This window comes from Phyllostomus hastatus, unplaced genomic scaffold, assembly GCF_019186645.2.
Source record: "Phyllostomus hastatus isolate PE091 unplaced genomic scaffold, TTU_PhHast_1.1 phas_contig_152, whole genome shotgun sequence".
Lineage (NCBI taxonomy): Eukaryota > Metazoa > Chordata > Mammalia > Chiroptera > Phyllostomidae > Phyllostomus > Phyllostomus hastatus.
In genome coordinates this window covers 10,123,246-10,151,212 of record NW_025333622.1, presented here as the reverse complement: position 1 = coordinate 10,151,212, position 27,967 = coordinate 10,123,246, and the positions used below count along the sequence as shown (strand labels likewise).

General features: G+C 43.8%; 1 protein-coding gene across 2 annotated transcripts; it reads right to left on the bottom strand.

Annotated features, from left to right (window-relative positions):
* Nucleotides 1-5,481: 5,481 nt before the first annotated feature.
* Nucleotides 5,482-10,739, bottom strand: SOCS2 (suppressor of cytokine signaling 2). 2 transcript variants are annotated; one of them, XM_045830621.1, is made up of 3 exons: nucleotides 10,401-10,739; nucleotides 8,577-8,937; nucleotides 5,482-6,939 (listed from the first exon to the last, which is right to left on the bottom strand). In XM_045830621.1, the coding sequence occupies exons 2-3, from the start codon at nucleotides 8,713-8,715 to the stop codon at nucleotides 6,482-6,484; spliced, it is 597 nt and encodes a 198-aa protein (XP_045686577.1). In that variant the 5' UTR covers nucleotides 8,716-8,937; nucleotides 10,401-10,739; the 3' UTR covers nucleotides 5,482-6,481. The 2 variants fall into 2 exon arrangements, with proteins under 2 accessions (XP_045686577.1, XP_045686578.1); XM_045830622.1 differs by lacking the exon at nucleotides 10,401-10,739 and adding an exon at nucleotides 9,749-10,013.
* Between the last annotated feature and the right edge of the window lie 17,228 nt (nucleotides 10,740-27,967).

Below are 27,967 nucleotides of genomic sequence, written 5' to 3'. Positions count from 1 at the left end.
CTGATAATGAAAATTCATCCAAAGAGTTACCGTGATAATGGCCAACACACAGCAGATTTCTTGTTTCTCCATCAGAACCAAGACTTAAAAACCCAAGTCCAAACTACTCTTTGCTTATAGGTAGAGAGCTCAGAGATCCATATAGCCATATATGAAAACACAAAATTCTTTTAATCAGAATAAAAATGGAGTTAACTGACTCCAGTTGTGAAAAAGTCCAGAATTAAGATGAAGTTAGTGGGGTTTTTTTTTCCAAAATAAATGAGAATATATTATGGCTTAGAGGCAAAGTCTACACTACAGTTTAATGTAGAGCTTGCCTCTCCTCTGGCCACTTGCACTGCACCAACTGGGAGACAGATTGCTCTGCATCTGGGCAATGAAGGTGCCAAGCTCCTCATTTCACAGCTTCAGTATTTGGCTTACAGTCAAACAACCAAGAGTGAACCCTAAGTTTTTCAACTCACAGGTCAAGGTTCTGCCCATTGCACCACCACTCCCTACCTTCCGGAAATGGAATCTGCCAACTACCTAAACTCACCTGGAATGGAAGCTGCTCTTCACAGAGAGGCATGCATCTGTGGAACCCAAAGTCCAGCACAAATGTGAGCCTACAGCCAATGGGGGTCCACATCTGCACCCCTCCCCAATCTTCTCCCCAACCACTGCCTCCTTCCCACCCCTCCACACCTATCAGCTCACACCTAACCAGTCCCCTTAACTCCACCCTTGCTTTGTTCCAAGCCATTTTCCAAAGGGCTTCCAGGGGATATAAAATACAAACCTAGTTCAGTTATGCCCTCATTTTAAAAAGCTTTTATCCACTGCCCTCTGCACAAATTCCAAGCTCCTCAATAAGGCCTATAAGGTATGCTCTTGGTAATCTCTATCCTCTTCTTCAACCTTATCACATCCTCATCAAGGGTTCTAAAGACATACATTTGCAGTAGCTGCCAGCTTCTGTAGTGTAAATAGTCCCACCTTGGCTGGTTTCTATCTGCCAAAGATTTACCCATAATGATTTAGCTCACAAAATCCCTCTCAGGAGTCCTCAGCACACCACCAATTCACCTTAATTTTCTCATCTTGACATCTTTTTAGTCACTTTTGTTGTTTATTAACATTCTCATTGTCTGATGGACAGGGAAAATAAAGTGAGTGAAAAAAGAAGTAATTTTTCTATCAGTAGTTCTAGCAAAGGAGATTGAACAGGGAGAAAGGTGAAACCGGAATTAACTATACGTATTTGTTTCAATGACCCCATTCTCTCTGCCCCTATTACTGCAGAAAACTGAAAGCAGATGCCCTAATCAAATGTGCAAAATGCAAACACACTTTCTGACCAAATATAGTGTTGATGGCCACAACCTGGGAATAGAAATGAGGAGAAACAAACTATACTGGAAACCTGAGAACGGTCAAGTTCATCAAGATGGCAGAAGGGAGGTTAAATTGGGAAATCAAACAACTTCTCTGGGTAGAAATAACATGGAAAATATTTTTCTAAATGTTAAAGATCATAGCAGCTCTCTGGACAAAAATCTAAACAGGAAAAAAAAGCATACCAAACTAACAGAAGGGAAAACCATTTAGCAAAATATAAACTTTTATCTGAACACAGTTGGAAACTAGGAAAATATAGGAAAATTTTATGGAGTTCTGTGACAAAGTCTCACTCTCCTCCATAGAAATGGGGCTCCTTGGGTGGTATTTATGCTTAGACAGAAGGAGAAGGCAGCTGGCCATACTTCCTTCCCTCTCTCTAGGACTCTGGCTTGTGCATCCCGTACCTCTGTTTCTAACAGGGGCGGCGCCACATGAGTAATAGTTCACAGAACGTGCACCTGATCTCCAGGGCAAGTCAGAGTTCCTGTAAGTCAAGGATACAGTTCCAAGTGAGATTGTCTGTAAAAGCAGTTTTACTTTTATGGCTCACTAAACATTTACTGACATGAACCCCATTCGCTGTGACAACAATTGTTGGATCCAGCCTCCTGTTGACAAAGCTCCGGGGGTGTAGAAAGGAATATCCAGCTTTGCTCTGTGATTTTAGCTTATTTACTATCTCGGCACTGGGGGCTCCAGGGCTTTGAGAAGCTACTGTAGCAACAGCTGTTACTTTACTTTGGTAATAAAGTTAAGTAACCTGAAGTCAAGCCACAGAGAAAAAAATTAGAAAAACAAAAAATATGTGAAGGTGGGGGAAAAATATTTATGTCTACGTCAGAGTGAAACAAGACTATCACAGAATCATTCTTACATACAGACAAGCAGGAAGAAGGAATGGAGGGCATTTCCACTGCAATCAAATGAAAGGCAACTTAAGGAGCCTCTCATACTTTAAATAAAAATAAATACACAAAACACGCATATAACAGAAGTGTGGTATTTGGGGCTGGCTACTTGTTTAAAAACCTGAAAGGAATCAAAGAGAAACTCAGAGATTTAATCTGAAGGCATTCTACATCATTCAATTACCCAACTCAAGGAGAATATAATTGCCCTCTTTAATCGAAGTATGATATGGCCAACGGGGCCATCTGTGTCAGACGAACTAAAGGGCAACCCGAGGACACAGACAGCAGAGAATGAGGCAAGAATTGGCTGCGCCATCATGCCCACAAGCGGGTGGAAGAAAGAACGGGCTCCACCGGTGCGGACAGGAGGTGGCCAGTCACCCGGACACGGCTGTGTGTGAGTCACATCTGGCAGAGGCAGGAGTGAGATCATAAAAGAACATGGATGGCAGGTTTTAGACATTAAAACAGCAAACAGGTTAGAAGCATTGAGGAGTTAAAATGAATGCAAAACTCTAATGTGGACATCAGGAAACCCAGCAGAAGCCGATTATCTGAAGCAGGGTGGACAAAGCCAAGAACTGGAATTATCCCGTCTAGTGCTACAAAGGCCTGCCGTCTAATTCCAGAGGAAGAGAAATGTAATGTTAAAAGAGCTGCAGGGCTTACAAGGCAGCAAAATAGAGTATTGACAGTTTAAACAAAGAGTAGAGGGTGCAGTTTTCACAAATGCTGTTCCTACGTGTCCACTGACTCTGCCATTGATTTGCTGAATTGTGTGTGTTTGTGTGTATCCACAAGAATTTCCTGACCTCCTCTAAAAGTCTTCAGTAAAATGGCAAAACTGAAATACGTGTTCAGAAAAGTGGTTTCAAGCTTCAAAATTCTAAAAAGTTAAAAATGGGAGAGGAGCGTACAGGCCTCTTAATAAACAAAAGGCCTAGAATGAATGACAACACTTTTTTTTGCTCCAAAGGCTAGAAATGACTAGTGGGAGACAAGAGAGGTCTGAGCCGGCTGCTGGCTGTAACCACAGCCACTCACCCCCACCGCTCTGTGCCTACACCCACTCGGAGCAGAACAGGGCCTGGTCTCAGGACATTCCATCCCGTGGATTATCTGATGACGTCTCTCTCTTACCCTCCCACCAGGGTACAATTTTCTAAAAGCAGAGAAAATCCTTCCCAAGAAAATAAACACTCCCAAACAACTGTACCATTCTCTTACCTATTTGGATTACGTAATTACTATGAAGTCAAGACTTTTTTACTGACATGCCAGAAAAGAACTCTCAACTCATAAGCTGAACTGCCTTTTCTCCACTGTCCAAAGTCCCCCAAAAAACCCAACTCCCTAAAAAGCAGTCCCCAGTGCCCAGTTTAATAGAATGAAAAACTCCACTGCCTCAACTCTGCTCCCAAGGGAAACTCAAAGTATTTTAAGTTTGAGGGGATACTATATACTGTATTTTTCAACATAGCAACAATAATGCATACATACCCTCACTAAAGTCTGAAAATGCCCTACACAGAAAGAGATCTCTGGATATTTTTCTTGGCTCTGTTGAGGTTTAGACAAGTGCATACCTTAACTTTTTTGTTCAACAGTTCATGAAATGGGACTACCAATAATTGGTAACTGGCATCATGGACCAGCCCCCAAGTAAAACAGTGAAACCCCTCCTGACCCACCCTGGCACCAGGAGAAAACCACTGGGCCCAGCTGACTGGAAACCCACAGAGCACAATGCTAATTAAGGCACCTGTACTTTTCCAGTTGAGGCAGCAGTAGAACTGCTGAGGGTTCCTTTTATGGCCTGCTCTAACTTGCTCATTTGGATCAATGTAGAAATAGGAGCGATTTGCTCTTTGTAATCCTTCTCCAGGAATAAAGAGGGCCAGGATATTCCTGGAATGCCTCCTCATGCCCAAGTCAGGTATACCTCCTGTGATCGCTGTGCTTTGCCCTTCCATCTTTGTGAAGTTCAAATTAGATAATGCATGTACGGGGCTAAGAACCAGGCACACGATGAACTCAATATAATCTTAGGAACTGTAAAACAAAATAAAATGGAAAGAGAGAAAGAGATTGTCTCCTAATGCTTATCAACATACTTCAAAACAGGGAAGATTGAAATGTAAGGCAGCAGTTCCACAGCACACTCCAGAGATGCCTTTGATGTTCTCTGCCTTCCTCAGTCACTTGCTAGCAATAATGCAGAACTTCCCACAGTTCCACAGGTACTCATGTCCCACTACTGCATCCAACTCACAATAAATGGGAAACTGCAGACTGTTTGAAACAAGGAGAGCAGAAGTGTGACAGACCTTGAGCAAATCCCACAAAGCCCCTTGTCACTGGCCACATAGAATTTTTGCCAGGGAAGTCAAACATCCCACATTAGACAACTGTTTTCAGTGGAGAAAATGGGTAAGTAATGCGCAGAACCTGTACATCTTACCAAAAAGGTTAACCCTTGATCATAGACCAGACCCTAAAAGTATGGCTCTTCTGTAAATTTTAGGCTACAAATTAATTCTTCCTAAGGGACACCTAGCTATCTTTTGTTTGGCTCTACTGTTTGAATACACAGGCACAAAACTATTTCCCGAGTTTCATGAAAATATTTGCACAGGTTTTGCTATACTTTATAGTCATAAATTATATGTGTCTGTCTCAGCAGAATTCACTCGGGACACAGGCTATACTAGATTTGCCTTCCCAGGGACACCCCATCGCACACAGCTGTTCAGGCAAATTTCCCATGTCTGGACTCCAAAAAGGCGGCACATTCGCAACAGTCATGAGACTGTGCGTGGCATAAAGTACACGGCCACAGAACTTTATTTTTATTTTGCATTATGCCTATTCAACCTGTAAAAGACTAGGATATGTTACAGTTTTTGTAGTTTCTAAACCATGTTTTTGGAAATACAAAGGGCATTACTGTTATGCCTGTTCAACTTATATAAGGGCCACTTAGCAAGTCTCGTAGTTTCTAAGCCATGCTTCCCAAAACGCAAAGTTTCAGAAGGGCAAGTTTCAGAAGGGCAAGTAATGCTCCACCTCCTGCTGAATATTTATTTGGCTTATTTCACCTAACTTGTTTTTATGGTAACCCTCTATTACCACTACCACAAAAATGTACGTTTTCTACGATTCAAAGTAATATAAGTGCAACTTGTAAAAGTCAGGGTTTTTTTTATTTAATACATTCTAATCAAATAGTAACAGCAGTAAATAAACATGTTGAAAAACAGGCAGGTATCCCCCTATATCTGGAAGAAAATTAAGTCAAAGTGTTCTACATGGTAGAAGGGAGAGAACCATTGATGTCTATGGTTAGACAATTCAAGGACACCTTGGAAATTTCTAAAGCCATTTCCAAAAAAATCCATGGCAAAAGGTTGGGACACGGCCACTTCAAAGGGTAACATGTCTAAATCCACATGGTTTAATGAACAGGGATTGGGTTGCACCTGTATAGCAGGACATTCTTGTCTTTAGCCTTAAAGGAAAAGACAAAGTCTTTTCCGTTTGCACCAATTTGAAATATGTCTGAAGTAAGGCTCCCTTAAAATGGATTACTACAGTACTCGTTCACATGAGAGAGTTCATACGTGTAGTAAAAAGACAAATACAGGATTTCATGGTCACTTTTTTTGATTTGGTTAATTGCATAAAATGCAGGATAAACGCTCACAAGTAAATCTGATCAACAAAACCCCTAGGTACATCAGAATGCAAAACATAACATGTCCAAAACAGACTCGGATCACCAGGCATGTGAAACTGAAGTCAGCCTGTGTTAGTTTCCTTCCCCTTCAGTACCCCTCCGTGCAGTTCGTTCACTGGTGCTTGGACCTTCAACCAAAAAGGAAGGAATCTCAAAAGGCAAGGCATTCTGATAAAAATGTTACTTCAGCCTTTACTTGGGATATTTAATTTTTAACTTAAAAGGTCAACTGGTCTTAGACTCAGGAAGGGAAGTGTTACTACTCAGGTGAAAATAGTTGAGGAAACTTTACCTCGCTACCTCGTCACACATTTAAGTTAGATTCCTTCGGCTGTTCTTAGAATTCCATGTAGTTATCCAGAGCAGTCACTCAAGTTTTGGGGTTCTTTTTTATGTAGCTGCATTCGGAGATACTCTATATGAGGCATGTTAAGAAAAAAAGAAACACTTATACCTGGAATTTATATTCTTCCAAGTAATCTTTTAGTCTTGTTGGTAAAGGCAGTTCCCAGATGGTGCCGGTACATTTGTTAATAGTGAGTCTACAGAGATGCTGCAGAGGTGGCGCTGCCGTGTAGAGCGGTTTGGTCAGATAAAGGTGAACAGTGCCGTTCCTCGGGGCTTCTGGGCCTGTCCGCTTGTCTTTGCACATCTGAACATAGTAGTCAATCAGATGAACCACACTGTCAAATTGCTTAAGCTTGGACTTGACACATATGATAGAGTCCAATCTGAATTTCCCATCTTGATATTCGATTCGAAGATTAGTTGGTCCAGCTGATGTTTTAACAGATATTGTTAGTAGGTAGTCTGAATGCGAACTATCTCTAATCAAGAAAGTTCCTTCTGGTGCCTCTTTTAATTTCTCTTTGGCGTCATTAACAGTCATACTTCCCCAGTACCAACCTGGGGTTTTTATTCAGAAAGAAAAAGAAAAGAGAGTAAAATCATTATTATGAAGAATGTTTTAAGAGGGGCAAGTACTTGACAATTTTTCTAGCTCTAAAAAGAGGTATGTGAGTGAAAGTGTACCAGAGGCTACCACAAATACTTTCGACAGAAACTTAATGAAAATGTGGGTCCATGTTACTTTATGCACACAAAATGCGAGCCAGTTGTTTTTTTTAAGTAATTTTCTGTAGCTGTTCTTTAAAGCATCGGGATTTTCTCCTAATGAAACAATATTTGCAATATGACACACTGGCTAACAAAGCACAATGTTTTCTAGCACCACCCTTGTGAAATCAAAGACTTAGAACAAATTAGAAATAAATCAGAAGTTTAAAATAAAAGCTATGCCCTTAAAAAAGAGGAAAACCCCACTGCAGCTCACTGATGGAGTAAAACAACAGAGGCAACTTTTTGGATGGTTGGTGTCTCCCACTCCTCTTCCCCAAATCTTTCAATGGATGTATCTCAGTTCAAAGTCCTAGAAGACACTGCTATTTACTTGTTTTAAAAACATAGTTCTTTGTACAATAGCTTCTGTTTGCTGTTTTGATTACAACTACCTTATCAGTCATTGAGAAATAAGGGAAACCCCAATTGACAATTAGTATTTCAACTCTGCTATCTTTTAGACTTTGCCCTAACTCAAATCCAATCCCAACTGTCCCTGGATCTACCCAGCATTCTCAATTTGATCTGCCTGCACCATCTACCCGGCCCATCCTGTTTACAAAGTGACATTCTACATTAAAGAAGTTTAAATATGCCCTTCCTCAAAAATGAATGAATGAATGAATGAATGAATGATTGCTCGGATTCCTGAATCTGCCGGTCTCTCCAGCTGGGGGGAAAAGCCAATGACCCACAACCACAAGTGAGGGAATGAGGGAATAGTCCCCTCTCCCCAGTGCTACCAAAACATCAACTTTGCCCCAAGCGTAAGCTTTTAGGATCCAGAGATGTTGAAAGCCTGCAGGGTTTGCCAGATTTTTCTTTTCCCTTTTTTCTCCCTCAGATTCCCGAGAGACAACAGCGAGCGGTGCAAAGCACAGGACTGCAGTCCAAAGACCTCCTGAAGGCCGTGCGCTTAGCAGGGGCTTCGCTGTGCACACTCCTCAAAGCTCCGTGGCTGCCGCCTGCGCGGCAATCTGTTGGTCCCTGCACTTGGACATTAAGATCCCTGCTGCAGCCGCTGCTCCGCCCGGGAGCGGGATGCAGCAGAAGCTACGGGCAGCGCTGCGCCCACTTGCCTCCTCGCACTCGGCACAAAGAAAGGCGCCAGGCTCTTTCTCCCGATGTACTTTGAGCCCTAGGGCTGACCTGGGCTGCGTGAAAACCAGTTCACGGCACCCTAAGGGGCAATTTCCAAGGTCCTCCAGGCCTAAGTCTCTCAAGAACCACTTTCATTTCGCATCCCAAGGATCCAGGGCCGTGTGGACATCCTCTCCGAGGCAGGGGCAGGAAGCGAGGGGACTTTTCCCACCCCATCCTTCGCTTTACAGCTCGTCCCCTTTTCCCTGCTGCGTCCCAGTCTTTGGGGAGGCACCCGCCCCCCACCCCACCCCGGAACGTGTGGCGGCCTTACCGCTCCCTACCTGTTTGACTGAGCTCCCTCAAGGCCTTCGCCAGACGCGCTGCCTCCGGGGACGGCTCCTCCGAGGTCCCCGCGGTCCCCCACTGGCCCCGCGTCCCTTCCGCGCCATTCCCGGAGGGCTCGAGGCACCGTAGGGTCATGGGCAAAGGGTCACCGCAGCAAACAGAGGTAGCCGCCGGAGCAGGGGTCAGAGAGGGGCACTCTTCCTTCCTGGAAGTCAGTGGGAACCCCAAAACACTTCCCTGCAGAGTATCCAAAATGGTGGTGGAGAGGGAGGGGGTGGAGAGCTGCCGATTCTTCCTCCCTGGGTCCCAGTGGACAGATAGCAAAGTCCCCCGCAGGCGCGGTCACCCACAGTTTGCCTGCAAAGAGAAAGTGTGGGGTTGGGTCAGTCCGAACTGGACCCCTGGCCGAGGTGTGGGTGGGGAGATAGCGACGTGGAAAATCCCGGGGACTCCTCCGAGTCTATGCTCCTGCACCACTCAACCCCAAGCATCCAGTCACTGCCCAGACCCAGTTCTAGAGACAGGAAGATAGAGAGTGCAAGGGATCAGGGACGCCTGAATTGTCAAGAGGGAGAGGGGCGCGGCGTGGGGGTGGGGAAAGGAGGGAGGGAGAGGCAGGAAGAGGGTGGGGAACCCGGTGTCTTCCCGCCCAGGGCAGCTCACTGAAATCGCAGGCTAGCAGAATGGAAGAGCAAAAAGTCACCTGCAGGCACAGTAGTAAATAGGCCCTAGTCAAGGGCAAGTGGTAAAAATTGTTTAAAGGCAATTAACAGGGGAGCTCCCAAACCTGCACTCCTATGTCACACTCCGCACAGCCCGAGGAGCCCCGTGAGAAAGTGCCCAGCACAAACTCGGTGCCCTGTGGCGCTGCGGGGTTCCTGGGGCCGAAGCCAGCAGCCTGGGGTGTCAAGGTGCGCGAGTTGTCGTATCTCTCCGGCTTGGAGGCAGCCTTACTACCCTCCCCAAGCTTCGGGCAGGGGTAGGGGGCGCCGCGAGTTGTGGCGGCTGCTGCTGCTGTTGCTGCCGCAGGCGCTATCGAGGAATCGACCGGGAGCGCTCAGGCTTTGTGGGTGTTCGGAGCCTGGGGCCGGGTCTCGGCCCAGCAGCCTGCAGCCTGGGGTGCAGCGAGAGCCGCGAGACCTCCAAGAGAACCAAACTGAGCCCTTACCTTAGCCTCCACCGCCGTCTCCACACCCAGCAAGCCTCCCCAGCGGACCTGGAGCGAAGGAGCAGGGAGGAGCCCTGGAAAGGAGGGGTGCCTGCCCCAGTATCCCCTGTTGACTTTTAATTTGGTAACAAGATGCCTGGGGATGCGACGAGACCACAGCTCAGCGGCCCCTGCCAGAGTTCTCAGCGCAGAGGGCAAACAAAAGACTCGGGGATTGTAGCCTAGACGCTCCCTCCATCAACTCCCGGCTCCAACACCCCTTCTGGGCTCACACCCCCCCCCCCCCCAGGCAGAGCAGCTGTTGGGTTTCCCTCCGACTGTGATCAAGGAGGTGGGAAGGGCAGAGGGAGGAGTAAGGAGCCAAGGGGGGAGGCAGGGGGTGGGGAGGAACGGGAGATCAGGTTATTAAAGAGGATTATTAATTTGGATGGCAGTTTAGGAGAAAAAAAATTCTGGAGACTTCCCGACGCCGGGAAGGAACCGAAGAAAGCCAGCAGAAACGCCGGCTGCAGGGCAGAACCGCAGCTCTCAGACTCTTTCCCTGGCGGCTCTAAACTGCGGAAGCCAAGGCCTCCGGCGCTCGCGGCTGTACCCGGGTTTTCTCCCCAGCGACCCTCCTGGGGCGGAGCCTTCGGGATCCCCAGACCAGTACCTGCAGCCTGCCCCAGCGGGAGCCCCTCTAGCACCCCTACAGCCGGCACAGAGGATTGTGAGGCGGTGCGCCCGCAGTCCTAGCGCGCACTGTCCGCGGCCCGCGCAACACTGGTAGAGGCAGGAGAGGAGGCTCATGCTTCAAGGGAAGCGCAAGGCCTGCGAGCCGCGGTGGCGGCGGCGGCGAGACTTGGCAAGAGTTAAACGTCGGTACCCGAAGCTCTGTCTGTGCGCGACTTCCCAGCCAGACGCGCCTCCCAAGCTCCCCGCCTCCCTCTTGGGTTCGAGCTCCAGGAGCGCCCCGCCCGACTGCTGCAGAGGCCGCTTTCCAGGAACTTTCCAGGAATTAGCCCCACGTGACCGTGGCCTCTGCTACTGCTTTAAAAAGGCTGGGGCGCTACTGCGCAGGCTTCAGGGGAGGCGGGCTCTGAGTCCTCCCGGTGCAAGGCAGAACCCTGTGGCTGCCTGGGAACCCGCCCTTATTTGATTCCTGCTTTCCTGATTGTTCGGAGACGCGCAGGAAACGGTCCGGGAGCCAACGTCCGCAGAGCCTGCACCCCTAGCCGTGCCAGGATCGAATGAGCCGGCGGGGGTGAGGGGGGGTGTCTTTTTCCCATTCCCTCCGCCCCTTCTCGCTATCCTCCAGTCACACATTTTATGAGGGGCAGGCAGGAGAGACTGGAGGTCCTCGAAAAGGTCCCTCCCGCTCGAAGACACTTGAATCTTGTGGGGAAGGGCTCGTGGAGCCCACGGCCGACAGCCAGAGGGAGCGGCTCGGAGGCCGTCCCCTCTGCCCAAGTCCTACAAAACACGCAGCAGAGCCTCCTTAGGCAGCGCTGGCCGCTCTCAATTTCCTCCCCCGGGAGGTGCTACTCTGTCTCCAGCACCAGCCCAGCAAGGCTCCTCCACTCCTCCCGGCTCTAGTCTCCTTCCGGCCGCCCGGCGGTTCCCTCTCACCTGCGCTGACTGCTGAGGGTGCTCTCTTCCCCGCACGCCTGGGTAATGCTGGGCGATGGGCCTTGGTGCCTGCAGTCCGGAGAGTGCGTGTCTCCGTGATTTTCCGCAGGGCTGGAGCCCAGGGACCGGGAATTCGGAAAGATCCTACCACTTCTTCCCTGTCTGGGGACCTTTCACCTCCTCCCACCTGGTGGTAGGTCACCTGGCCTCAGTTGGGACTGATCTTATCTTGCCCGCCCGCACCTGAAATGTGACCTACTTTTTAAAACCATTAATATTCACGGGAAAACCGGATCCAAAATTTCGATAACCCATTTTTCTTTGAAATACTATTTTATTGCATCACTGCTCAAATGAAAGGTCAATGACTACTTTTAGTCTAAACGGTGGCTTTGAGGAAATTGGGCGAGAAAGGAGGGAGGAGACGTGGGGCAGTGCAGCTGACAAACTTTGCCTGGTGCCCCCTCTGCTGGCTCTGGGAGGAAGCGTAAACCGGTTCCCCGTCTGCCCTGTGAGGAGTCAGGAGGGTTGGTTTTCTCATTTTTACTGTTTTTCATTAAATAACTATTCAAATGATAGGCAGGCGAGCAATTCCTAGGTATCCGAGGACTTTCTGAAAGATGGAAGTCCCGTGCACGCAATCATATTTTGTTTTTTAGTTTTTGATGTGAGCGTCTGATGTGGAGGGCAGAGCTAATTGAACCCTAGTTAAAACCCTCTTTAAAGTAGCTGAAGACTTGCACGGGTCGTTTACCATCTTTAGACCCTCGGTCTTTTCTACAAAGACTGCATTCTGGTTCTCGGTGAGGGACTGGGATGAATGAACAAACCAGATTCCACGTAGAGGTTGTGTATAGTCCGAGACCAGAACCTTTAAGAACCACTATGTCTACTAGGGTTCGCCATGTTCTAAATTATTCCATACAGTTTCTTCTTCCTTGGTAGAGAATCCCAGAGGTAGGGTGTACTCACTCTTCTGTAGTTTACATTAAAAGATATATTTTTAAATATTTTTAAGATAAAATACATTTCTACTTAACTGTCGATTGAAATGAGTCCGCTAGTATCCGTTCTTAATGTGCTTTCCTGTTGCTCCTAACATGTGTTGTTCCTTCTTTTGCACGTGCTGTCTGCATTCCTGGAGTGCCTTTACCAGAGCAGGTGCATGGCCAGCGCTCATCATTCAGGTCTCAGCTCCGGGTCACCTCCACAGAGAGTCATTGTCCACAAAGTGTACAAGAAACACACCACCAGCTGTCGGGGCTCCAAACTGAACCAAAGTAGGATTTTTTATTTTTGTTTCTGAAATATTTCTCAATAATGCCCAAGCACTTTTGGGGCCATTTTTAATCCACAAGAAATACATATGGGAGCCTCTTAGGAAAAAGGTTTATGGGATCATGTTAAATTAAAAAGAAAAAGTAAAAATTGTCTATCTCAAGCTGTTACTACATTATGAAGTTATGCTTGCATGTGGACAAAAACAGGGGAATGTGGAGAAATGAAAGCAGGTTTTTTTTTAGGGTGGCAGGATATGGGTGAATTTGTAAATTTGACTTTTCTTAACAGTGTTCTAGTATTTTTGATAGTCACTGTTTTCCCAAAATTGCACGTAGGCCAGTGTCTTCAGTTACTCTAAGGCAATAGTGTGTAATTTATAGAGCTTATAACTCGAGTCCTGATGTATCTGTCTCCTCAACTCCAGGCCTGACTCAATATCACTTTTGAATGTCAAATAGGCATCTCCAGTTTTATACATTCCAAACTGAGTCCTGATACCCCTTAAAACAATACCCCCTTAAAACAAAAACGAAAACCATTCCTCCTTCAATCTTCCCCATCTGTGAAAATGTCAACTCCAGTCTTCAGTTGCACAGTTCAAAAACCTTAAGAGTCATCCTCAACTGCGATCTTTCTCACACACCCCACATCCCATCTGTCAGCCAATCTGTTGACTCTGACTTCACAATAAACCCAGAAATGAAGCACTTGCCACATCACCACATACCAATCCAATCCACCCCATTTCTGCCTGGCTTACTGCTGTAACTTCCTGGTGTCCGTGTACCCCAGACAGAGCAGTGAGTGATCCTGTTTAAACTAAGTCATTTCTTGTCCCTCCTCTGCTCTGAACCAAATGGCTGCATCACACCTAAGTAAAAGACAAAATCCTAAGAATCACTTGCAAATCCTAAGAGCCACCTATAAGATCCAGTCCCATCTCCTGCTCTGTTCCTTGATCACTCTGTACCAGTCACATTGGACTCCTTGCTATCTCTAGAGCATGCTGCTCTTTCTCCTTCCTGGGGCCTTTATCTATGCTGCTTCCTCTACCTATCATGTTCTTCCTTTCAGATATCTGCTTGGTTTGCCTCCTTGCTTCCTCAGATCTTTACTGTGTCACCTTCTTAGTGGGACCTTGCCATATTGCCCTATTCAGAAGCAACCCTCCCACAAACACTTGTCTCTCTTCCCTGCTCTAGTTTTTTTCTTTAACACTGGCCACTATGTAACCTAGCTTACATTTTATTTATTGGTCTGTTTTCCTGTCTTTATCTCCCACTAGAATGTAAGCTTCATGAGGACATGTATTTGCCTTTGCATTATTCACAGTACCTTAGCCCCTTGAGTAGTTCCCAACATGTACCAGGCATTCTACACAATTGCTGAATGAGTGAATGGAAGGGTGAATGTTGAAGCAGCATAGCTTTAGAGTTGAACTGCCTAGCCCTGGACGCATGTCTCAGTTGGTTGGAACATTGTCCCATACACCAAGAGGTTATGGGTTTCATTACCAGTCAGGGCACATACCTTTGTTGCAGATCCCAGCCTTAGCTGGGGCACGTGTGGGAAGCTATTGATCAATGTTTCTCCCTCACATTGATGTTTCTCTCTCTCTCTCTCCCTTCCTCTCTCTCTAAAAATCAATAAAACATATCCTTAGGTGAAGCTAAAAAAAAAATAAAACTGCCTACACATGAATCCTCACTCTGCCACTGCTTGATACATATTGATCTTTGGCAAATTATTTAGCCTCTTACAGAGATAATGGAAATTACCTTATAGAGGTGTTATGGGAATTAAATGAGCTAATCTATGAAAAAATGCTTTGGCACTCAGCAAATAATAAAGATTAGATGTTATTTCAACTATCATCCTTTTACTCTCAGTGAGTTTGACTTTTTCTGCCTATAGGTAGGATTATCATCTATTCCTGAGACTGCCTGAGAACCTCTAGTAGTTCATTCCCTGGAGCTTGTCTTCAGGTTTAAATTTGTAGCGTAAAAAGTGATTCCATTTGTTTCTAGATGTTCAGAAATATATGTGTTCTCTTCAGTGGGCCCGCATGCACATGGCCGCAGTGGAGAACTGTCACTCTGCACCCAGTGGAGGGACTGGAGAGTGATTTCACACAGCTGGAGTTTCTTCTGTTGCTTGCATTGAGAAATTGCCAAGGCTTGAAAATCCCCTCAATGTACCAAACCCCAAATGGACATTCTTGGTTTTGCAATGCAGATGTTCTAATATTCTAATTGATAAGGACTCTACACCGAGCTTCTGCCAAGTTGCAGAGAAGAGTTTTAGTTTTTGTTTTGGGAGTAGGGGAGCTATTGGATGATCCTAAGGTGTTACGTCTGAAGCAGTTGTGGGCAGAAGGTATACTTTTAAGTGACCACCATCACTTCCTTTTAGAGTTTGCCATCTCACCACCGCCACCACTACACACACACATATGCGTGCACAGGCACACCATTCTCAGACGCCCAGTGATTCTAGGACCCACTCTTCTGGAGAGCATGTGATCCAGGCTAGCCGATAGGAATACCCCATGCCTCTGGACACAGTATGACAGGCCAAGAAAAAAATTTTTTTTAGGATTTGATGTAAGTGCTGCAAGAGAAATAGGCCCTTTCCTTCTGAGATGATGAGTAGTAATGGCCATGTAAACCAACCCTTCTACCACTTGGAGAGGGCCTGTCAAAGAGTAAAGGTAGGAGGAAAAAAAGCAGAAGTTTAAGTGAGCAGGGAGAGATTCCTGAGCACTTGAATTCAACATGCCTGAAGTTGTGCTATCCTTGGGCTTCTCAGATACAGGAGACAATGAGCTTATTTTTTCCCAACCTGATTTTATTTGGGTTTCCATAGTTTGCAATCAAAGACACTCTCATGAACTGTAGTGGGTTGGGTGTGGAGAGACCCTTGGGAAAGAGTGGAATGGAGAAATGGGAAAACAAAGAAGAGCGATACCTTCTACTTTCATGGGTATCTCTTACTTTTCCCCTGGTGCTTCTCAGTACCAATTCCCTTCCACAACGTCATTCTTTATTTGTTTGTTTTTCATTATATTTTGTTGATTATGCTATTACAGTTGTCCTAATCTTCCCCTCCTTGTCCCCACCTCATCTAGTTCCCCCCCTGCTCACTCAGACAATCCCCCCACCATTGTCCATGTCCATGACTCATGTGTATAAGTTTTTTGGCTACTTCATTTCCTATACTGTACTTTACATCCCCATGGCTATTCTGTAACCACCTATTTGGACTTCTTAATCCCCTTACTTCTTTACCATTCCCCCACACTCCCCTCTCATCTGTCAACCATCAAAATGCTCTCTTTTTTAAAAATATATTTTATTGATTATGCTATTACAATTGTCCCCTTCTCTCCCCTCTACCCTGTACCCCCTCTCCCACCCACGTTCCCCCCCTTTAGTTCATGTCCATGTGTCATACTTATGAGTTCTTTAGCTTCTACATTTCCCATACTATTCTTGCCCTCCCCCTATCTATTTTCAACCTACATTCTAGGCTGCTTATTCTCTATACCTTTTCCCCCTCTCTCCTCCTCCCACGCCCCTGCTGCTAACCCTCCATGTGATCTCCATTTCTGTGGTTCTGTTCCTGTTCTAGTTGTTTACTGAGTTTCTTTTGGTTTTGCTTTAGGTGTGGTTGTTAATAATTGTGAGTTTGCTGTCCTTTTACTATACATGCTTTTTCTTTATCTTCTTTTCTTAGATAAGTCCCTTTAGCATTTCATAAAATAAGGGCTTGGTGATGATGAACTCCTTAAACTTGACCTTATCTGAAAAGCACTTTATCTTCCCTTCCATTCTAAATGAGAGCTTTGCTGGATAGAGCAATCTGGGATGTAGGTCCTTGTCTTTCATGACTTGGAATATTTCTTTCCAGCCCTTTCTCGCCTGTAAGGTCTCTTTGGAGAAATCAGCTGACAGTGTGATGGGAACTCCTTTGTAGGTAACTGTCCCCTTATCTCTTGCTGCTTCTAGGATTCTCTCCTTTGTTTTTACCTTGGCTAATGTAATTATGATGTGCCTTGGTGTGTTTCTTCTTGGGTCCAACTTCTTTGGGGCTCTCTGAGCTTCTTGGATTTCTTGGAAGACTGTTCCCTTTGCCAGATTGGGGAAGTTCTCCTTTATTATTTGTTCAAATACGTGCTCAATTTGTTGCTTTTCCTCTTCCCCTTCTGGTACCCCTATAATTCGGATGTTGGAACGTTTAAAGGTGTCCTGGATGCTCTTAAGCTTTTCCTTGATTTTTTGAATTCTTATTTCATCATGCTTTCCTGCTTGGTTCATTCTATCTTCCTTCTGGTCCACTGTATTGTTTTGAGACTCAGATTCCTTCCTTTCACTATTGGCTCTCCTCCGCGTATCTTCCTGCATCTCTTTTAAGGTAACCTGCATCCTTTCATCTAAATTGCACCCAAAATCAATCAATTCCGTGAGCTTTCTGATCACCAGTGTTTTGAACTGTGCATCTGATAGATTGGCTATTTCTTGGTTGCTCAAAAGGATGAGTCCTGGGGGACTGATCTGTTCTGTTGGAAACATGTCTTTATGTCTTTCCCTGTCTCTCCTTTTTTTTTTTTTTTTCAGTTTGGTCGCTCTTGTTACGGTGGGGGGCGGAGCCTTAGGGTGTTCACCGGGGCTGGGCACCCCAGTCGCTAGATTGTGACATTATATGTGGGGGCGGGGGCAGGAGTGGGGACGGGAGGGAACAATGGCGGTAGTTCCGTTCTCCTGGGCTCAGACTCTTCTCTGGGATCCTGGGCTGCGAGCTCTGCCCTGGTCCACAATCGCTGCCTCACTGGGACCACCAGCAGCAGCTTGCATACTCAGGGATCACCGCTGCGTTCTTGCGCCCCCGATGGCTGTCGAGCCGATTTCGCGCCAAATTTTCCCCGACCTTCGCGCGCCGCTGACCCGCACCAGCCCTGCGCCCGCCCAGCTCATCTTCTCCTACCAGTCTGCATGTACGGGTCTACTTCAACTTCTTGGCTGTCCGACTTCCATTCAGATAAATCCTCTATCAGTTCTGAGTGTTATTCTAACTGTAAATTATTGTTGTTCTAATCTTGGTTGTGCGAGGAGGTACGGTGTGTCCACCTATTCCTCCATCTTGCCGGAAGTCCCCCAAAATGCTCTCCATGTCCATGATTCTGTCTCTGTTCTTCTTGTTTGCTTAGTTTGTTTTTTAGATTCAATTGTTGATAGATAGGTATTTATTGCCATTTTATTTCATAGTTTTGATCTTCTTTTTCTTAAATAGACCCCTTCAACATTTCATTTAATACTGGTTTGGTGATGAGGAAATCTTTAGTTTTTTCTTGTCTAGGAAGCTCTTTCTCTGCCCTTCGATCTAAATGATAACTTTGCTGGGTAGAGTGATCTTGGCTGAAGGTCCTTGCTTTTCATGATTTTGAATATTTCTTGCCAATCCCTTCTAGCCTGCGAAGTTTCTTTTGAGAAATCAGCTGACAGTCTTATGGGAACTTCCTTGTAGGAAACTAACTCCTTTTCTCTTGCTGTTTTTAAGATTCTTTCTTTATCTTTAAACTTTGGCATTTTAATTATATGTCTTGAGTGGGCCTCTTTGTACCCATCTTGTCTGGGACTCTCTGTGCTTCTTGGACTTACATGTCTATTTCCTTCACCAAATTAGGGAAGTTTTCTTTCATTATTTTTTCAAATAGATTTCCAACTTCTTTCTCTTTCTCATCTCCTCTTGCACCCCTATGATATAAACATTGAACCTCTTGAAGATGGAACTTTTACTTTTACTGTCCTCATATTTTTTAATTCTTTTTTTCTTGTTGTTCTGATTGGTTATTTTTTGCTTATGTTCCAAATCTGATTATGATCTGATTCTCAGCTTTATCCATTCTACTGTTGTTTCCCTATAAATTGTTCTTTATTTAAATTAGTGTATTCTTTGTTTCTGACTTTGTTTCTGATCTTTTTTATGCTGATGAGATCCTCACTAAGTTCCTTGGGGATCCTTATAACCAGTGTTTTGAGCTCTGCATCTGATGGATTGCTAATTTCCATTTCTTTTAGCTCTTTTTCTGGAGTATTGATCTGTTCTTTCATTCAGGTCATATTTCTTTGTCTTCTCATTTTCGGAGCCTCTCTGTGTTTGTTTCTGTGTATTAGGTAGAGCTTCTATGACTCTGTGTGTTGGTAGTGTGGCCTAATATAGTAGATGTCCAGTAGGGTCCAGTGGCACAGCCTCCCCTACCACCTAAGCTGGGTATTCAATGTGGGCTGAGTGCACCCTCCTCTTGTAGCTGAGCCTTGGTTGCTGTTGGAAAGTCAATGGGAGGGATTTACCCAGGCCAGTCAGGGGCAAGGATTGACCACTTACCACCAATCTCCCCACTCTGTGGTGGATCAGCTGTGCAGGGATAGGGTGGTGGTGCTCTGATGTGGTCTCTAGCTATCCACTGGGTGTGCTGGCCCTGGAGTTTCCTGGGTGATGCAGGCCAAAGTCAGCCCCCACCTGTGTTTTTCCCGGTACCACTCTGCCTGAGCTATACAGTAATCTGACATGGCTGCTACTTGTGCTGGGCTTGGAGATTCCCTGGCAAAGCCAAGTTGTGAATCTAGTCTGGTTGCTACTAGTGCTGGGCCTGGGGTGCACTTAGGCCAGCAGCTGCTTATTTGATAGGATTTAGGATGTTGTGAAACATGAGCCATGACCAGCCATTCATATGGAAAAGCAGCTTGGGTGGTCCTGTAAGTTGGGTGGGGTGGAGTCTCTAGGGGATCTCCAAGGTGGGTCAAACAGTGTTAGCCAGGTTGATGGAGTCTCAGATATGGCACCAGCTTGCTGGTTCTGTGCATGGAGGGTTTAGAAAAGAGACAATGACCTCTGCTCACCTTGATGCCAGACAATTCAGTTTCTCCCTGCATATCACTACTGCCTTTCAAGCTAATACCCCAGTGCTGGAGCTTAGAGGGAGTGAGTCTGAAAAGGTGAGTCCATGTGTGTGTTCTTTAAGATGAACTGCTTGGGATTCCAGCACTTTCTTCCACTGACTCAATTCCTGCTGGTTTTTTTGCAGCCAGAAGTTGTGGGGACTTATCTTCCTGGCAGTGGAACTCCTGAGCTGGGGAGCCTGGTGTGGGGCTAGGACTCCTCACTCCCAAAATATCTCTCCTGAATTTTTATCCACCACACATGGTTAAGGGACCAGTCTGTTCTGCATCTGCACCCCTCCTACAAGTCTGGATGGATGTGGTTTCTTTAATTCCATAGTTGTCAGTCTTCCATTCAACTCAAGTTCTGATAGTTTTGAGTGATGGCTGTTTTATATTTCAGTTGTAATTTTGATGTGGTTGTGAAAAGAGGCGAGCCATGTCTGCCTATGCTGCCATCTTGAACAGAAGTCTTACAATGTCATTCTTGCTTCATCCCCATAATGGGGAACACTTACTGGTGGACAGAAGAGGAGTGTCACTGGCTTCTGTGCTCTGGGACATGGATGGGGGTAGGGGGAGAAGCCAGGCAGATGGTTCTTCCCTAGACTTTTGGGACCCAGAAACATGGGAGATGGCTATGCCCTTAGTCTTTGCCCCCACAAAACTTGAGGGAAGTTGTGTCCTAGGTAGGACAGTGGTTGTTAATGTTAAGTGACAGATCTTCCAAAAATTCTGGTAAAATCTATAGACCAGAGTTCACAAACCATCTACATATGGGCCACATTTCACCCCCACCCCCAGTGTTATGGTTGGCATGCCAAAATTCTAAAAAATGTGAACCAAATAAAAAATCTGGAGACTTCACCCCAAAGGAGATCCAGCTTTCTGCTTTCTCTTAACCAACCCTAAGGTCTGTCAATACTGGACCCCATTCCCTCAAGGCAGTGATCAGCTGAAGCATAGTAGTGGCTGCCCCCTTAGGAAGGCACATTCACTACAGTCCTCAGCATCCTCCGTGCTCAGCAGACCTCAACCCTGGGCACTACTTGTCATTTGTTGTCACCCTTGCATTGTCATTTTTCTTATGGTGGAGAAGTATTTCTGTTGATCAAAGTCTCTACCAGAAGCAAGGAAGTAAAAGATAGATCCATATAACTGACTATTTCAACACAAATGGGAGAGAACTTATTTCTCTGTGGAAGTGAAGCTTATTTCTGTGTGTTTAATGGGCAAAGGGTGGTTGGGTTCTTCTACCTGACCTATTTTATTTTTCCATGCTCCTACTTGGCCCTGCAGGCATTTGGGTGGCTCCATCCAAGAATTCTCTTTAGAAAAACATTCTGGAGGCACAGACTTGGGGGGGGTGGGGGTGTTAATTGACAACCTGAAGCCTGACTCTGAATCTCCAGGGTCCTGTTGACCTCAGGTGAGGTCCTAAAGGTGGATGGTCTCCATGAAAATACTCCTGAGAGACGCAGGTCTGCCTGCAGCCTTGTGTGGGACATTCTTTCACAGAACTGGTCTCTCTAGTCAGAGGACCATGAGTCATAGGACTTTGGTGCTGGATTTCACTTGTGCAGAATTATTTTCTTTATCTCCTTTCTCCCTCATGACAGTCTAATCTCTGACTTCCTTGTTTTTCAAACATACCAAGTCTGCCTCGGGCCTTTGTACTTGTTGTTCTCTCTGAAATTCTCTTTCCCTGGTATTCTGATGACATCACTCCCACACTTCATTCAGGTCTTTGCCCAGAGAGGCTATTCAGTGACTTATCAGTGACTATTTCTTTCCCACATTGTATTTTTCATTCCAGCATTTAGCATTACCTGACATTATAATGATTTTTCATTTGTCACTTGTTTAATATTTCCCTCCCACTGGAGTATCAGCAAGGACTTTGTCTGTTATATTCACTACTGTATACCCAGAGCCTAAAGCAGCTCCTGGCCCTAGTGGATACTATAAAGTTGTTAAGTGAATGAATGCATCTACAAGTGAGAAAGCTGAAACACTTCTACCACCTTCTTTCTGGCCTGGGTCCCTTTAACTCTCATCTTCCCTTGCCTGGTTGTGCTTCTCAGCATAATCTATGGCTTGGCCCTCAGACTCTGGTCTGTCTGCTACCAAAAGAAGCTCAGCTACCAAGAGAAGCCAAGATTCTCTTGGAGTTTCTCCTTAGTCTGCATGAGGCTGGCCTCACAACTATAGTACCTAGCATGTGAGAAAGTCACCAACTCAACAAACATTCATGAGTACTTACAATGTACCAGGCCTTACGGATAAATATAACTTGGCCCATTCCTAAGGAGATAAGAGTCTAGTGAAAGAGATATCATCAAGCATTCTAACACAGGATAAAAATTCATGGAGGAATGCACAAGGAAGTTTTCCAAACTGTTGGAAATCACCACAAAAACCATCTTGGAAAACCCAGAAAGGCTTCGTGGAAGAGGAGACCTTGATCAAGCCACTTAACTTCTCTGTATTCTTGTTTTCTCATGAAAAATTTGTATTCAATGAGCTATTATGTTTTCTTCTTGTTCAAATAAACTTCCAAGCTCTGTTTCATGCCCTTACAAAGAGCAATTGATAGTGTTATTAAACCTAAGCCTGGGCAACTTCTAGGTATGTTTGATTTTCCAGAGAAGTTCACAAAGGTCAAGGCCTGGTGTGACTATGTGGTAAGCAGAGCAGGCAGAAGAAATACCTATTAGTAAATAACAAACACCACTTCTGGCTTAGTCATGAAATTCTGAGAAACAACAGCACCCGGTGAACCAACCTAGAGATTGGCAAGTATGAGTGAGACTAACTTCAACCGAAGGCATGTGGCAGAGCTGCAGGAGGCAAGCTCTAAACCCTATGAGGGGTAGCCACCTCCCAAGCCACAGGAAACTCCCACGTATATTCCATGTACAAAGGTCAGCTGATCACTCATATGGGCCTTTTCTGCAGACCTAGAACATTAAAATTATAATAGCCATGCTCTACCATAAAATAAAGCAGTAATATCATCAGTGTGCTGTCATAAGGTGGTTTTAATTTCTCTTTACAAACATGTTACAGGATATACCTGATTTTATTTTTATAACAATCCTTTGAGGATGGTAGGAAAAAATACCTACTTTACATGTGAGTAAATTAAGCCAAAGTAACTATGTACATTATTGTGTATTTGCAAACAAGTTGTCTTTAGGAAAACACTACAGGGTTTAGTATGAACAAAGACAAAATTTTAAGTGGAAAAGTAGGTTGGAGGCTAAGTTACTTTTAAAATAGGTCACTCAAATCACTGAAAGTGCTGTTCCAACAAATGTGGCTAAAATATTTTCAAAGGCTATTGCAATATTTAAACATAGGCTAGGGATAAAGAATTGAGGGGAAAGTTGGGTTCTTTATGTTTTGTTTTAAAATACTCCCAGTCAAGAAATCTTTACATTTTAGTATGTGGCTATAATTGTAAAATAAACACTAAAGTCTTGTTACTTACGAAATACAAAAAAATCTATTTGGAAATAACTCTATGAATTTTATGCTGTTAAGTCCTATCATTTTCCTTGTGGCTTTTACAGTGCTTGCTGGGAAGGAGATTTTTGTTGTTCCCCTTTATTATTCTCCCATTTAAAAACCCCATACTTAAAAGAGACAAATCTGTCTAACAGTCATCAGGCAAATCTTGATTTTCTCAACATAATATTTTTAGCCAAGGATTACAATGCCTTCCACTCTAACTACCATGTCTCCCTTGCACATGGTTTTTGTCAACTAGATTAGCTGTATGGTGATCTGTTGATTGCTGCCATTACATGGACATTGAAAGATGGCACAATAAGTAAAAGTGGTGTGAATGTGTAAATATCACTGATAGCAACTGGGAAATCAGAAGACAGTTATAATATGCCAACACCTCACACAAAGACCACCACAAAAGAATAAACCACTAGCTACCAAAACTCACTCAAAAAGAAATAGACAACTTGTATAGACTCTTTTCTATTAAATAGACTCCAGATTCAGAAGGCTTCACTAATGAATTTTACCAACACTTGATTAAGAAATATCACTTGCCATGACTGGTGTGGCTTAGTGAGTTGGGCATCATGCTGCAAACCAAAAGGTTGCCAGTTCCATCCTTGGTCAGGGCACATGCGTGGGTTGTAGGCCAGGTCCCTGGCTGGAAGCAGGCAAGAGGCAATCAATCAATGTTTCTCTCCTCTCTCTCCCTCTCTTCCCCTCTCTCTAAAGATAAAAAATTAAAATCTTAAGAAAAAAAGAAATAACCCCTATTTTACATAAACTTTTCCAAAGAAATAGATGTGGGAACCTTTACAACTCATTTTAGAGGCCAACATTATCTAGATAGCAAAGCCAGATAAGATAGGAAGAAAACTGTAGACCAATATCTTTCATGAGCATAGTCACAGAATGTTAGCAAACTGAATTCAGGTGTATATAAAAAGGGTAATGCATCATGACCCACTTGGGTATATTCCAGGAGAGCAAAGATGGCTCAGCATTCAAAATCAATCAGTAAAACTTACAGTCTCAACAGACTAAAATAGTGAAATCATATCCTTATCTCAATACATGTAAAAACCCCATTTGTAAAATTCAACATCCACCCATTAAAAAAAATTTCAGCAAACTAGGAACAAATTTCAGCAGACTAGAAAGTTCCTCAATTTGACAAAACTCATCAACAAAAAAACAATGGTAAAGATTGAGTGCTTTCCCCCTAAGTTTGGGAACAAAGCAAAAACGTCCACTTTTACAATTTCTTTTCACCATTGTATTGGAGATCCTACCCAGTGTAATAAGATAAGAATATGAGCAAAAGTATAGATTACAAAGGGAGAAGTAAAAATGTCTTTAATTGCAAACAGCATAATTACACAGAAAATTCTAAGAAATCGAAAATACACATAGTTACTACAAAAATATGTGAGTTTAGCTAGGTTTTGGAATATAAGGTCAATATAAAAATTAAACCGTTTTGACTTCCGGCCAAGATGGAGGTGTAGGTAGACACACTGTGCCTCCTGGCACAACCAAAAGAAGGACAACAACAAATTTAAAAACAAAATATAACCAGAACTGACAGAAAATCAAACTGTATGGAAGTCTGACAACCAAGGAGTTAAAGAAGATATATTCATCCAAACTGGTAGGAGGAGTGGAGACAGGTAGCTGGGTGGAGAGGACTCACGGCAAGGCAGTGGCTGGCAGACCGGCTGGTCCCACATTCACATGCAGATAAACTGGGAAGAACTGGGGAGCAAGACAGACCACACAACCCAGAGTTCCAGCTCCAGGAAATAAAGCCTCAAACCTCTGATTGAAAACACCTGGGGGGGTTGAGGCAGCAGCAGGAGAAACTCCAAGCCTCACAGAAGAGTTCATTGGAGAGTCCAACAAGGTCCTAGAACATACACAAGCCCACCCACTTGGGAATCAGCACCAGAAGGGCCCAATTTGCTTGTGGGTAGCTGGGAAAGTGACTGAAATCCAGCAGAGAGTGAAGCAAACAGAATTGTTCCCTCTTGGACCCCTCCCCCACATACAGCATCACAATATAGCAATGTGGGTAGCCCTGCCCTGGAGAACACCTAAGGCTCAGCTCCTTACTATATAACAGGCATGCAGAGACAGAAAATGGCCCAAATGAAAGAATGGATCAAAACTCCAGAAAAAGTACAAATAAATGATGAAGAGCTAGCCAATCTATCAGATGCACAGTTCAAAACACTGATAGTCAGGATGCTCACAGAATTGGTTGACTATGGTTGCAAGTTAGATGAAAAAATGAAGGATATGCTAAGTGAAATAAAGGAAAATGTACAGGGAACCAATAGTTACGGGAAAAAAAACCAGGGCTTAAATCAATGGTGTGGACCAGCAGGAAGAAAGAAACATTCAACCAGAACACGATGAAGAAACAAGAATTCAAAAATATGAGGAGAGGCTTAGGAACCTCCAGGACAACTTTAAACATTCCAACATCCAAATCATAGGGGTGCCAGAAGGAGAAGGAGAAGAGGAAGAGCAAGAAATTGAAAACTTATTTGAACAAATAATGAAGGAGAACTTCCCCAATCTAGCAAAGGAAATAGATTTCCAGGAAATCCAGGAAGCTCAGAGAGTCCCAAATAAGTTGGACCCAAGGAGGAACACACCAAGGAACCTCATAATTAAAGATAAGGAGAGAATCTTAAGAGCAGCAAGAGGAAAGGAAACAGTAACCTACCTAGGAATTCCCATCAGACTGTCAGCTGATTTCTCAAAAGAGACCTTCCAGGCAAGAAGGAGCTGGAAAGAAGTATTCAAGTCATGAAAGGCAAGGACCTACATCCAAGATGACTCTATCCAGCAAAGCTTTCATTTAGGATTGAAGGTCAGTTACAGTGCTTCCCAGATAAGGTCAAGTAAAGGAGTTCATCGTCACCAAGCCCTTATTATATGAAATGTTAAAGGGACTAATCTAAGAAAAAGAAGATAAAAAACATGTATAGTAAAATGACAACAAACTCACAGTTATTACCAACCGAACCCAGAACAAAAACAAAGACAAACTAAGCAAACAACTAGAACAGGAATAGAATCACAGAAATGGAGATCATATGGAGTGTTATCAACAGGGGAGTGGGAGGGGAGAGAAGATGAAAAGGTACAGAGAATAAGTAGCATAGATGGTAGGTAGAAGATAGACAAGGGAAGGTTAAGAACAGTATAGGAAATGTAGAAGCCAAAGAACTTATATATTTGACCCATGGACATGAATTAAAGGGAGGGGGAAGTGGGTAGGACAGGTTTGCAGGGTAGAGGGGAATAAAGGGGGGAAAATGGGACAACTGTAATAGCATAATCAATAAAATATATTAAAAGAAATTAAGTTGTTTTTTATTTACTAGCAACAAACTACTGGAAATTGAAAATGTTAAAAATACCATTTACAGTATATAAAACCCTGAAATATTAGATATAAATTTAATCAAATATGTGCAAAGACTTGTATATTTTTTAAAAATTAATGCTGTGAGAAGTTAAGGAAGAACGAAACAAATAAAGAGCAAATCATGTTCATGAATGGGTGGGAAGAGTCATATTGTTAAGATGTCAATTCTCCCCAAATTGGTCTATAGATTCAACACAGTCTTAAACAAAACCTCAATAGTCTTTTCGTTTTTGTTTTAGAAACTGACAAACTGATTCTAAAATTATTTGGAAATGCAAAGAACCTAGAAATGATTCTTGAAAAAGAATAACGAAGTTGCAAGATTCACTCTGATTTCAACATTTATTCTAAAGCTATAGTAATAAAGTCAGTGCAATACTGGTCTAAAGACGGACATACAGATTAAAGGAACAGACTAGGGCCCTGCCTGGTGTGGCTCAGTGGATTGAGTGCCAGTTTGTGGTCACTGTTTCGATTCTCAGTCAGGGCACATGCCTGGGTTGTGGGCAAGGTCCCCGGTTGGGGATGTGCAAGAGGTAACTAATTAATCTATCTCTTGCACATCGATGCTTCTGTCCCTCTTTTTCTCTCTCACTTGCCCTCCCTCTAAAAATAAATAAATAAAATCTTTTAAAAAATAGACTAGGGAATGCAAAAATAGTCCCACTAAAATATAGTCAACTGATTTTTCAACTACAGTGACCAGGTAATTCAATGGATCAAGGATAGCTTTTCAACAAATGATGCTTGAACAATTGGACATCCATACCAAAACAGTGAATTTCAGCCCTTACTTCACACCATATACAAAAAACTTGAAATGGATCATAGACTCAAATATAAGAGACAAAACTATGAAACTGAGAAAATGTAGGAGAAAAATCGTGTTACTTTGAGCTAGGCAAAGCTTTCTTAGCTAGGACACAAAAATCACATGCCATAAAAGAAAATGTTAATACATTGGACTTCATCAAAATTAAAAATGTCTACTCTTCAAAAGATAATGTTATGTGAATATATCTCAATAAAACTGTTATTAAAGAAGATATTGTTAAGAAAATGGGGACAGAAGCCACAGAATTATAAAATTTTTAGAAAATCCTGTATCTGATAAGAGATTTGTATCCAGAATACTTATAAGGAACTTTTACAGTTCAATAAGAATATTTAAAAAATCAACTCAAAAAGGGTCAAAATACTTAAACAGATACTTTCACCAAAGTGTATGTTTGTGTGTATGTGTTTATTTACATATACATAAATGGCAAATTCGTTCATTAAAAGATGCTAATTTGAATTTAGGGAAACATAAGTTAAAACATGAGAAGATTACCACTGCACACCCACTAAAATGCCTAAAACTAAAAAGACCAACATTACCAAACATTGGTGAGCATATGGAGCAACTGAAACCCTCAGATTGCTGGTGAGAATGGA